At 31.2% G+C, this 13,734-nt stretch overlaps 1 protein-coding gene across 1 annotated transcript in view; it reads right to left on the reverse strand.

Moving 5' to 3' along the window:
* LOC130900754 (rap guanine nucleotide exchange factor 4) overlaps positions 1-13,734 on the reverse strand; it is a 302,255-nt gene that overhangs the window by 126,650 nt on the left and 161,871 nt on the right. Inside the window, exon 3 of the mRNA XM_057811609.1 lies at positions 4,713-4,804. Coding sequence (XP_057667592.1) covers positions 4,713-4,804 — 92 coding nt within the window. The remainder of the gene's footprint in view (positions 1-4,712; positions 4,805-13,734) is intronic.

Raw genomic sequence — 13,734 nt, forward strand, 5'->3', positions numbered from 1 at the left:
TTTAAAACTTGAGCGACCACAGTGGTCGTATACGCCTGTTAACACTGCTTGTCCAAGGGGCCAAATCGAGCAAATACGCCCACCAATCTGGTCGACTAACAAGCTCGTTCCAGGAATCAATTCGAAGTTGAAATATCAAATTACTTCTGAAGAATGACAGATATAGTTATAAAAATGAAAACAAGAAGCATGTAGTGGAATAAAAATGATTGGCGTATAGGCTTAATTCTTTTATTGATTATTGCTTTATAGTTATTTTTAAAACTCAATAAAGTGTATGATCATTTTTTTAGTCTTTACTACAACTTTTGGGAGAAAATACGAATTTGGTCTAGGGAAAAAATTTGGCTTGGTCGTAAAAGTGTTCACACCTGAGAAGTAACATTTTTATCCATATAATAACAAGAATAATGTAAAATTGAATACACTTTCACAGATTCTTCTCCAAGAGTTACCCCATTTTTGCTCGAAAAGAACGTTGACAACCAAATACGTAATGCAACATTCGAGTCTTCACAGCAACCAACTGCAGTTACTATAGTGGTGATATTTGTAAATGCAGTCTAACTTTCCTAGCTTAGAGGCATTTCGAGAGATACAGAGTGGTCCTCGTATTAATATAGAATTCTTGGACAACCAACAGAATTCAGAATGATTTGCGTGGTTAGCCTGTTTTTAGTATCTATGTCATAATGATAAACAAACATATGCATGATAGTCACCTTAGTAAATATTGTATATGTTACGGTAAAAGTAGATATTGCGGCAAATGTACATATTTTCCGGTAAATGTGCATATTTGCCTTCTCGTTTGGGTAATGTGCATTCAACTAACAATAACAATTTCAAATAAGTGAAATGTACATTGAATTCACAATTACCATGTCTTTTTGGTAAATATGAGCATACAAAATACGAAATCGTAAGTATCATTAATAAGGTGTGCATTTTAATTGATAATTCTCGAGAGAAAGTAAGGGAAAATTTAGAAAGTCAAGCTAACAAAATGTGTAATCTTTCGAAAGGAAAGTTTCTTGCAGCTGTGATTGGGGACGAGTTTCCATTCCGGACGTTGATCGTGGTAAAACGGATCTAAAAAATTTGATTTGCGTTGTTTTGTCTAGAGATGAGGATAAAAATTTATATATATTAGGAACTAAACAGGGAGTTTTAAAACAAGATGTTCCTCAAAAAAAAATGCAGTTGTAAAAATGCTGGAATATCATGTAAATACAAGTGTCACAATAAATGAAACTTTTTTCATTATGAAGTTTCTATATGTTCCTTCATAGTTTTATAAAATTTAACTGTTATAATAAAGAAAAATATGTTATTATTATTATTTGTTTGATTACGATCATATTGGTCCTGAAAAACTAGGACGAAAATTGTATTTAGGAATATTGGAATCATAACCTACCACATAATATGCAAAGAAAAGTATGATTTGTTTGTCATTTACATTTTGTAACTAAAATAATTTTCGTTATTAGGGCCTTTTGTATTATGTTTATTTAAATAAATATTTTTTTACTGCAACAACCCTTTTACTTTATTTGTATTCCAGCTTTTCTTAAAACATGAAGGTAAGATTATACATTTACCAAAACGTAAAAGCAAACGTACACATTTGTAGGGAAATGTACGTTTACTTTATGTTCAGTTCACATATACTTAAATTTTTGAGAAATGTATACATTTCACGGTAAAAGTGTACATTTACCGTAACATACACAATGAGTATTAGATCAACGTTATTGCCTTTCTACTAGAACAGTACAAAACATATAAACAGTACAATACTTTTTTTAGAGCAATGATCACATACAATTGATATGTTTAATAGATGATTTAATTAAACGTGTATCGAAAAATGAATTGAATGAAATATTTCTCTACTACCGATAGCCTTATAAATCATTGTGTTATATGTTTAACTTCGTATAGTTTCATTATATAAACACCCACATGCACGACAATTGTTATTGTTTGATTGAAAAAGTTATTGTTAACATGAAAAACGATTAAAAGAACAATTTGATCATTTTATTGATACGTTAGTCCACAATTTATTTGCATTCATGGTCCTTTTAACTATTGACGTGATTAAAATTTTAAAATCGAGCTTTTAGCAATATTCAAATTCAGAATTAAAAAGTAATTCTATCATAAGAATGAAATTACTGATTAAAAAATGAATGTCAGTATTATAAATCCGGAAGGTAATTTGTATGACATTTTTAAACTAACTTTTCGTGTTGTAACCAATCTCAGCCTGATTCCTTGTCCGAGGGCAATTTTTGCGTTTACTGAGATGCACCCCATGTTTTTATAATAGTGAAATTAATTTTCCCATCAATAATTTTATTCTCATACTAATGTTATATTTTTTATTAATTGTGATTATTGCTATTTTATCAAATTATAAATCATATATTACTGTTTAGTATAACTAATTCTAAATGCGCGTTCCTCAGTGTTTCTCAACTGTTTTCTATTTTTTTGCTTTTTGGTTCAATTTGCTATTTTTAAACCCGTTTCTAATATATGTTGTTTGTTTGTAATAAGTGTCCAGATATATTGTTGATGGTTGCATCTCGGTAGCCGTTGAAATATATAGAAGCTTGTTAACATATGGTTAACATAACTGAAATTTATAAGCAGAATAAATGAAATCATACCAATTACAGTTCACAGTTAAAGAAGAAATATTATTAATTTCTCAAACTGCTTCATATATGTTGCAATATATCTACTTATTCATTATTTATGTACATAATTCCTCTACGCGAACATATATTTCATCATTCAACAACATATCTGAACATATTCGCGTACTGTATGCATAATTTACGTAAGTTCCGAAAGTGATGTTTTACGGGATAAGCAGGAATCCCACGAGTCACGTGAAATCACTTACGTAGAATATTTTTTGTTTAGCTGTTTTGTACGTTGGCAAGAATGAGTATGTATGAGCTAAATATACATATTCGTATATTAAAATAACTCTTAAATTATAACTTTTTCTTTCAAAATTTTCTAATTTTTCAAATGAATCACATTAATATCAAAGTTTGAATTAACTAAATTCATTAAAATGATATTTACATTACTTCTATTTATATATAGGCTTATATGCAGATCATTTGGGTCCATAGCCTTGTAATTTCTCTCCATTTCTTTCGGTCAACTGCTTTTTCTCTATAGCTCCGGATGTTTCTCTTTCTTCTTTCACCGCTTTACTCCACCGATTTTTTTGGTCTACCTCTTTTTTTCTTTCCCTCCGATATCTTCCGTGCAACTCGTTTCAAGAGCCTATCTTCATCCATTCGTTCTAAGTGACCTGGTCAGTATAATCTTTTTGTCTCTAAAATCGCGCTGATTGGGGCCTCATTATTATTCGTTATACTTTTTTAGGTAGTCCGGATTTTTCTAGTGGTAATATTTATAATTATATTACTCATGAATATTATTGATATCAATATGACAATTATCTATACGAGGACAATTTGAAGAGGAAATGATCATATAGCTAGTTTCCGCCATGTTTATGATGTCATCTGTCAACAATTTTACATCAATCAGATAGATAGATTAGTACAAATACTCATATAAAGAAAACCCTTTTCATTATTAGGTGAATACGAAAAGAAAAAGTTTTCGATACAAAATTTTTGAGCAACTAAACATTTGGAGAAACCAGAGATAAATTGTGTGAATATTATTCTGAAAGCGCTCCGTTCCATGGAACGATTTGTAACTGTTTCTTTGCTATTAGAAGTTGCCTAAAGAACACAGATGATGATGAACGTCCGAAACACTGTAACATCATATGAAAAAGATGTCCGCATTGTGGGTGCCACGATTGTTTGAAGCTGATCGAAAGCTTGCTTGTATTGAAAATTCAACAGTAGCTCTTGTGAATTTTCCTGTCGATGACACAACAACATACTATGAAGAAAGTAAAAACCATTTTTCGGTCAATATAGTTATGGTCACAATATTTTGGGAATTGTTTATATTGGATGCCGAACACACCCGCTCATTCGTTAGCTGTTGTTGCAGAAACATAAGCCAAGCTGCATTACGATTATTTCTTATCCAATAAGTTCACGTAATATGACTCCTTCCATAAAATTATATTCCCGTAATAGCTTGGTGGCAAGCGACCTCAGAAAAAGTAGATGTATTTTTTGAATGTTTTGAAAAAATCCGAAACTCGTTGGATTAAATTTGTGGAAAGAGAAGAGAATTGTGTTGAGAAATAGAAAAGTTGGAAAGTCAGTCTTCCTTTCAACAGAGTTGAAATATCCGAAGCTACGTAAATTTCTTATTCAAAGAACTTTCTACGTTTCTACTTTCACCATTTTCAACAATTGTAATCTCCTACGTGAATGGTACCCGGTATATTATTTTTGTTTCGGTAATTAAAAAAATTCAAATTTGGCACAAAAAAGTCCAAATTTTTCTTCCGACTTACGGCTTGTATGTACTCTCAGGCATCATAAAAACGTCTAATTTGAAATTCCCTCATATTTTTAGAACTACCTTGATTATTCAAGAGCTTCCCGGTTAATTTAAAATAAACCCAATTAATATTCTTTCAGAAGTGGGATTTACAATTCAAATTTCTTAAAATGACTACCTGTACTCAATATAGAGGTGAGTTAGTTATTTATAAAGGTCGATGCGGTATTTAAAAATTTACATACCTTTGTATCACTTTCAGGTTGATTCATTCGAACCTCCAATGTACCAGACATCACAGCGTACCAGCATTTTCCAGTATCGCCTTGACGAAACACTGAAATAAGCAGAATGCAAATTAATGAATGCCAGTTGTTCAACAATGAAATATCTAGGATATATATTCTCTATCGAGATTAAAAGAGAAGCTTAATAAATGAATAAAGTAGAAAATCATAAGTCTGTGAATTGTGGAACGAGATTTAAGTCAAAAATGTGGCAATTGATTCTTGTGAATATTTACCAAAATTCGGTATTACATTATTTGTATAATAAAGTAACATACAAACAACAGGCTCTATCTTTCAACATAAAGCACAATGCATTGCATATATCAATGACCTAGTGTTACAAACAAGATCAAAGAGAGAAATGGAAAGGGTTATGAGTAAATTTGTAGTTCAAGGAAAAACTTACAAATAAACAAAGCGAAACAACATATGGATAACAACTAGGACAGAATATAACTTGGAGAAAGTAAATCAATTTTGGTATCTAGGAGTAACCACAACATCTACAAAGCTAAAAGATATTCATTCCGAAAGGTAATACAGAAATAAAATTACGAGTACCATCAAAAATACTGAGGGAAAAAAGAGCAGTCACAATCAGAGCTTATGAAATAATTGTGAAACTAGCAGTTAGATATGAATAAATTGGAAATATGAGGAAAAATAAACAACAATAAAAATATAGCGGCCTCAAAATGACAAAAGTTATCTGCATTAGATATACAAGCAGAGAATTAATGATGATATACAGGAAGTCTAAAATAATACAAGCATTAGGACACATTGCCAAATTGTCCCAGTAGAGAATTGTGAGAATGGCAAAAAATGGCTAACTAAAAGTCATATAGGAATATAGATGAGGTAGCAAGGGATTGAAGTGGAGAAGATTGAAGCCAAGGATCTAGACGACCTGTAGAGGTGAACTATATTTATTAACCTGAAGATATAAATTGTGAAAAATCAACCACTAATCGATGTAATTACGCGATTGGTTTAATTTTATCAGTTTCTGTACAGTTGCAACTAGATTTGAGAAAAGAGAAAAATTTGCTTAGAATTTTTAGATGATTAGATTTTCAGGAAAGGATTTATTGATAGATTTTACTACATAGTTCGAGAAAGCTGAGAAAACAACATCTATTCCTTCAGAGATGGAATATCATGTACCTAATCGGAAATATTTTGATATAATTTCGGGGAAATTTATAAGGCAGCTTATAAGCAGCAAACTCTTAAAATTTGAGTCTTTTTCACTGATATTACTATCATTTTTGATCGTAGAGAAAGTGGAAGGTCTAAATTTAAGGATATCATTTCATAAAACTAGATTTACAAAGAAAATTTTGATCCCCTTAATTCAAAAATATATTTATTCGGCAAGTATAGTAAAAATAATATCAAATAAATATTAAATCTGTTAAAGAAACTTGTTTTCAAATTTTCAAAATTCAAAATAGTGGCCGCGTAAATGGAATTTATAGATATATATTTTCAATTTCTTTTCATATCAAGAATATCAAAAATTTCGACATACAGTTTGTTGCCATCGAGGAAAAGTTGTACTTTAATAAACAAAGTCGTCGAAATTTTTAAAATTTCACTCAAACGTTTTGAGAAAAAAAGTTGCTCTACCTTCATTTTTTTTTATATTCCAACTGATGAAAAAATGGGTCTCCAAAAGCCACATTATTCAAAAAAATTTTAATAATAGTAATTGTAATTGCTAACATGCTATAGTTATATCCAGTGGTGTAATGAAGATGATAAAATGGATCATTTAATAGAGTGTATTCAATAACCTACCAAATCATTAACAAACTCAAAATTCGTTGTAATATAAGCTGGAATTTCTGAAACGGTTGGTAATGTTCATATATTTTCTTTTAGTATCTAAAGACAATATCTTGGTTAACGAAACACATAGAAAATCATATAATTGTGAATTTTCATATAGTGGTGGTGTGAACAGTATGTTCAGTTAAGCTTCCAATGATTGTATGACAATTTGTTTAATGTAGGGCCTAGTCTTGTACAATTTGTTGTTAAAATCAATGTAAAATCAAAAATATCTTTTCCGTTTAAGCGTTAATAAATGAATTTTTCGAAATTTTGTTGATACTTTCTATGAAACTACAGCTTTTCGTTTATCGAGCATCTCGGAATTATTAATTGTAAATGTATAGTTTCTTATTAACATATCTATATTCATGTTATAACAATATTATTTCATTATTTTTACTAAACTTGTCCCATAAACAATGTTTCTCTGACTTTTTAAAAAAAATGGATCTTCAATTTCTTCATTTTAGAGTGAAATAGATTTTTATGATGTTATAGGTCAGGAAATTTCCAATAATTTGTGCCTTAATCTGTCGCATCGCATCGCAAGAGTTTATTAAACAATTTCTGACCTACCGGACTAACTATATTCTTTTATTCTTGAGAGAATTTCTAGAATTACGATTGATTGAGATAGTTGACGATGTAATTTCCAAAATGGTTCACGTTAAATGAGCTGAAGTGCCAAAAATGACAGAATAACGAAAAGGCTACAGAAAAAATTTTATCCAGATCATCCAACATTATCCAATGATATTTATTTGTGACAAACTAGGAGCATCAGCTCAATTCACTTCTCAATTTTGATTTTCAATACATATTTTATAAAATTTGGAATATGATGATGATTATATAAAAGGCGAAATAAATGCTACTATAGTCGACTTAGTTTGCCTTATCTGTTGAGTAAATGTCATGACGAACGCAGTAATATATAATAAGTTGAATAAAGTGCCAAAGAAGTTCACGGAATGCTGAAATCTGTCTTGTCTATATTGATAATGTATTAACTTCGAAAAGTGTAAACTCTTAGTATGAATAATTTATAAGTGAAGATTAGTTTGTTTACGCTAAGACTTTCTTGGACTGGAAAAACGTATATGTGTAGATATAATGTGGAATTTTCAATACAAACAGGTGATTCACTATTACAGAACTTAAGCAATGTTTTGTTTGAAAATTATATTCTCTTTATGTTTATGCATGCTATTTGTATCATGAATAGAAAAGGAATACACTAGAATGAAATTAAATGAATTAGTTTTGTTGTTAATATTGCTTGAAGACGAAAGCGAGGAGAAACTGCCATTTTCAGCCATTAAAGTTTTCAACTATATCGCGATAGAGAATATTCTATTTCAATTTTACCCTGCAGAGGAGACTTTTTGTAAATTAAACCATATTTATGAATTATGAAGGAGGATGTTCTCGAGTCGAATCTCATTATCTGTATTTCATTGAGAGAATATAATTATTTGTATTCACGTTAATAATTCCATTGATAACAATCTCAACATTTTGGGATAAATCTGGAAAGGAAATTTAAGATCACGACAGAGTATTCAAATGGATTTAAGCTTTGATGAGGAACTTGGAATCTAGTAAGGACAAGACCTGAAAAACGGATTCTTTTTTTGCAACTTGCATTTGATTCCAAATCCATATTTATCATCAATGGAGCGTTTTTTATCACCACTCGTGTCTATAACACTCAAAAGTATAACATTTAATGAATGACAATCATTTGAATTCATTCGAATATTTAATAATAGTTCAGTTTCAATCAGACACTTACTTTAACTATTACTGCAAATATCACAGGCTGAATGTGCTGATCTGGTTAGTTTCCTCTTTGACCTCTAATAGTGGTCACTTAAATCTGTATCTGAATAATAGTATAGCTAATAATAGACTGAGTAACGAGCTTCAAATCAATATTCATTTCAAAACATTATGTATAAAACTCTAAGCTATTAAAGAATTTTAGTGGCTACTACTACTCTAAAATATTTCTTTCTTTATTGCTCAATTTTGATTCATATTTAAAAAGAAAATGGAATACGGACTTCATCGCGTATATATGATATTCCATTCACCCTAATATAGAGTCCTATATATTTTTACTTTTGTTGATTCTTATCTTGATTCAACTTGAAGCTTCATTTGTTAATGTATTCTCCCAAATTCTTCACTCGCCCTTTTTTATCATGTCAAAATTATTCAGACTTTAACTTTGAATTTGGAGAGTTCGGTAAACAAAGAATAGCGGATACGAAAAATCTTCAAAATCTACAGGTAGGGTTTTCTATATTAGCATTTTATTTGACTTATTGCATATGTATCACAATTGAAGCCGAGACACTGAGATCATTCGAGAATATATTGGTCGGAAAATTTGAAACTATATACATCATTACATATGTGAATAGTTTCGTCAAATTTTATAGGGTAGGCGTCAAATTCGGATGTACAACTTTTTTTTATCTGTGAAATTTTCCAATGAGCAAATGGTTTAAAGCAATATAAATTGTCTTGTAAAATACTGACCCAGTGGCAATTTCTCTTTCCTAAAAAAATCGTTTGATTGAGGGATAACCAAAAAAAACCATTATGACACTAAAATATGTCAGGCAGGTCACACGAAAGATGCCTTCTACGCATTCACTGTGTTGGTTTCTATACGGTAACAATATTGTTGGGAGAATTCTGAGTACTTTTGATTAAATCTTTCTAGAATTGCTATAATTGAGATGGATGCAGTGCCCCATAGTTCAATACTATAACTATAGATGAGTTTTAGAATGACTTTGTATATTAGCAGCTTTTTGTCGATTTTTATTTGAGATTTTCAACCTATTAACCAGCACAGTTTGATGGTTTTAGACTCAATTGCTTTCTATTGGTTAGTATGAGTGTGCTCCAGGTTAGTTGGTCCAGATTGATTCCAAAGTATTTTGCACTCTCTTTTTGTTGCAAGATATGCCTGTTGGATGTATGTAAGATGCACAGATTTCATTTCATTTACTTTTATTCTCCAATTTTTTAGCCACAAGGAAATAGATTCCAAGTCTGTCTGCAATATATGACAGGTCATAACTGGCTCCTGGTGAGATGGTAGCGCGGCAGTGTCATCTGCATATGTTGCGGTAGTTACGTTGGTGTGTGGGAATATCAGCTATGTACATAAGTTGCAGGATCGGGCCAAGTGAACTTCCCTGATATAATTGGATTTGGAGTGTTGATTGATGGATTTGTGCGGGAAGTTTTTCCTGATTTTGTATAGTACTTCATCGTGCCAGACCTTTTCGAATGCCTGAGCGATATCTTAAAAGGCCGCCGAACAATTACGCACAAAATGTGAAGTATTTTATATGCCGATGTACCGGCTGTTACTAAGCCAGTTTCACATTTTCAAGATCTCAATTTGCCCATGTGATTCCAGTCAAAATATATTAGAAGATGACAATGAAAGTGGTGTAGAAGTTAAATATATTTTTAGTGATTAGAACGATTTATTTTTTTGAGAAAAGTAAAATGGACAAGAAAAAGGTGCTCAGTGAATAACTAGTAATAATGATATCTGCTGCTGTTTCGCTTTTGAAGATAATGTGACGCGAAAAGTAACTAGACTTCTCTCTAAAATTGCAACTTGCATGCAATAAAAATGGGACCATAATCCATAATATTGCAAGTGGGAGATTCTGCATGAAACAGTCAGCTGAACTTCATCTGCGCATGTTTTTGTTGAAAAAATATTACGTCTTGCATTGCATTGCACGTTGTATTGCATCATGTTAAGCGGCCTTAATAAGAATATATTTTGTCATAAAAATTAAACGTAATTTATTTACTGAAATGGTAATAAACAAGAAGATAATTCATGATTCAGCTTTCAGAAAATAATACGATTGTTTACGACTGCTAAAAGATACATTTATTGGACTTACTCGTAATAGAATAATAATCAATAAATAAGTAAATGATTATCTTCATTCGGAACTACACGTTTCATACAAATCCAAGAAAAATACGTGGTTGACCAAATAGTGATAAGTTGGTCTAAAAGTTTATCGATAGACCTTGTGCTATAGGAAAGTTACAAACTTTCTATTCCCTTCTGACGACAGTAACAAAATGCTTTACATTTCGATAAGTCAGTTTTGAGAAGTTTTCGTAAGCGGAACATTCGTGACCTACGTTGTGATACCCTGGTGATTCAAAATTAAATTTCACACAGATGTATCCCAAATTCACATTGCATACAAAAAAACTCTAGTATGAACAATAACCATGAATAAATGATTATTATAAATGATATTACAGTGTTATAGCAGCTAATAGCTTTTGTTCTAAAATATCAATATTTTCAGTTTCAATACTGTTCAAGATATGAGGTGTATAAAAAAAATTCAAAACGTAATCTTTCACCAAGTACTTTCTTTGGCTAGCAACGCATTTATCCCAACCGGAAGTATATTTGAAAGGCTTCTTTCGAATTCATATCAAAAATAATATCAAAATTTAAAAACTAGCCAAACAAAAGCGACCTTGGCATTTTTATGATGATGAAGAAGTTATTGGTCTATATTTCAATTTTCTTTCTCAGTACAATTTCACGTAAACGTTTCACTTCCCCAATAGCTCATTTGAACGAATAAGTTTGTATAATTTTGTACTTTTTTATTTGTTTATGGACCCAAAAGATGTCGTTAGGGTCTTTTAAATAATTTATTTCCACTTTTACTTATACCAAAGTCTTAAAAGGTGAGACATTATCATTTCAGACAAATTATAAAATATAAGCTTATTTGGCACTTTTTTAATTTCATGACACATACTAAAAATACGGAAATAGTAAGAGCCGGAACGAGTGCAAACTTGTCACTGCGATTTTTAATTAGACGTCATACTCTCATAGAGGCATAAGTAGAAGAGGCCATGCTAGATGCATTGTAGGGGAGCCGTTTAGTTTTCATCGGATTTTTTTTCTTCATTATTTACTTGTAGTTCACTTCACCTGTTACCATAAGGTATTAGTTTAAGTTCACACATTACCATTATATTAAATATATGCTGACTTAGTTCGATAATCCTCCATTCTATAGTTTCAGGTGCCTAGTAATATCATAATTTTTCAACATAAAACGCCACATACAAAAGTATGGATACAGGCTTATGATATAAAAGTGTTTAAAATGTAAATCAACTTTTCCTATATTTATTGAATAATTAGTTTTTTCGTTTATTTTTTCTACCTGAGAATCGTGAATTTAGATTAGCACGTCTTCTAGATGGAGTTAATTGTATTTTGACGTTTAATCAATCGATTGATAAAAACTAATTTTCTCCATTCAACGTTCATTTTGAAAGAAGGTGAATTCATTTGTTTTTATTTTTAGCATGTTCATCGCATTTCGCATTAATTAATCAAGCATTGCTTTCATTTGTCTATTAGTTTATGCTGATAATGATAAATGTTTATACGAAATCTACACTTGCAGGTGAAAATGTTATATTATAGTATTTTCCCTATTTATTCATACTATTTCTTTCGGTGGGGTGAATTTATAAACACTGTCTCTCACTTATTTAATTTATTCAAACATTTACTCTGGTCTTAACCAACTTATATGATAATTAACTCATCACCAATTGTATAATGAAATATTCACAACTTTATAATTACTTTCCTAATCAATTTAAATACACTGATTACTTTTTTATTTCATTCCGTTTAGTATAACTTTCTAGTATAATCAAATTATCTCCGCTAATCAGGCTCGAATTTATATCAGAATCCACATAAATACACATACATGAATAAAAAGACCTTCCTAGAAATTATGTCCAAAATAACAATATAAACAACTTGCCGCTGTGTTAAAAACATATCAATGACGCTGACAAACATCAAACGATTCGGCGTATTGGCCAAATTTTCGAGTTCCATTTTAACCAACCGGACAGGTCCGGCCTCACGTTGTGAACGAAGTCGTACTATCACCCCTTCCTTAGATGCAAGTTCCTCTTGAAACTCATGGATAGCCGGAACTGAATGTTAAAATCGGCAAATGGAGACATTTCTGCACTTGCCGGTCATATGAAAATAACAGGTACTGATGACGGGATAGATAGCTTCAAATTAATAAGTGTACTCCGTTATCCTGGAACATCACCTCTACTATGTTTCTGACGACTCGCTAAGATTCAACTGGTTATTCCCTTTCTTGGTCTTAGTCGTGGAGGTTTCGATGCATTTTCCACATATCACGGTAAGTGGATCGATCTTGAAATTCATTTTTGATTACCAGGTATAAAATGTACTGCAAATTGTGATTCTCAGCGTCTTGCCGCAGGTTGAGATCTGCTTAACCAGTTTTTGTAATTTACTCAAATTTCTTGATGTTCCCTACTAACTCCATATCCAGCTTTGCCAGTACCCATCGAAGACAGTATCAAGCTCTTCTCGCAAATGGGTCATTCCTTCCTGTAGGTGATGGTTTCCTTCGAACGACGTTAGTAGATTTATTATACGTTAGATTACATCATTAATCTTTTTTTTTGAATTATGTATGGACCCTTCCAGGATTTATAATTACATACTTTGTCCCCCTCTTAAAACCGCCTTCTGTAACTTCCCTTTCTTATCCATTCTGACGTTAGCAACTTGCAATTTTGAGCGAACCAATTCGTATATGTCGTCCATTCTTCTTTTCTACTAGATTGCATAATCTTCACCCGCTAGGTCTTTCTTAGGTCGATAGCCAAAGTCTCAAGGAATCATGCATATCAGAAACGCCGTCAAATATCAAAAGATTCGGCGTGTTCCCGAAATTTGAGAGTTCCAATATAACCGGACAGGACCGAATTCACGGCCCATGTTGTGGTCGAGTCGTAAAAATATTAAAGATTTTTTAAATATTTATAGAATTTGGATATCGCTTGACTAACGAAGGAACCTACACCTTACTTATCCTAAGGCATTCAAATATAATGATCGATCCAATATTGCATATCTCCTAAATAAATGACGTAAATTTGATTTTTTTGCCTTAATGATTTCCTGTTGTTTTTATGTTTATTACCACATTAAAGGTAGTTTTACTATTTTTGTGTGATGATTATGAGTTTTGATTCT

Source organism: Diorhabda carinulata, chromosome X (genome assembly GCF_026250575.1).
Source record: "Diorhabda carinulata isolate Delta chromosome X, icDioCari1.1, whole genome shotgun sequence".
NCBI classification, from domain to species: Eukaryota; Metazoa; Arthropoda; class Insecta; order Coleoptera; family Chrysomelidae; genus Diorhabda; species Diorhabda carinulata.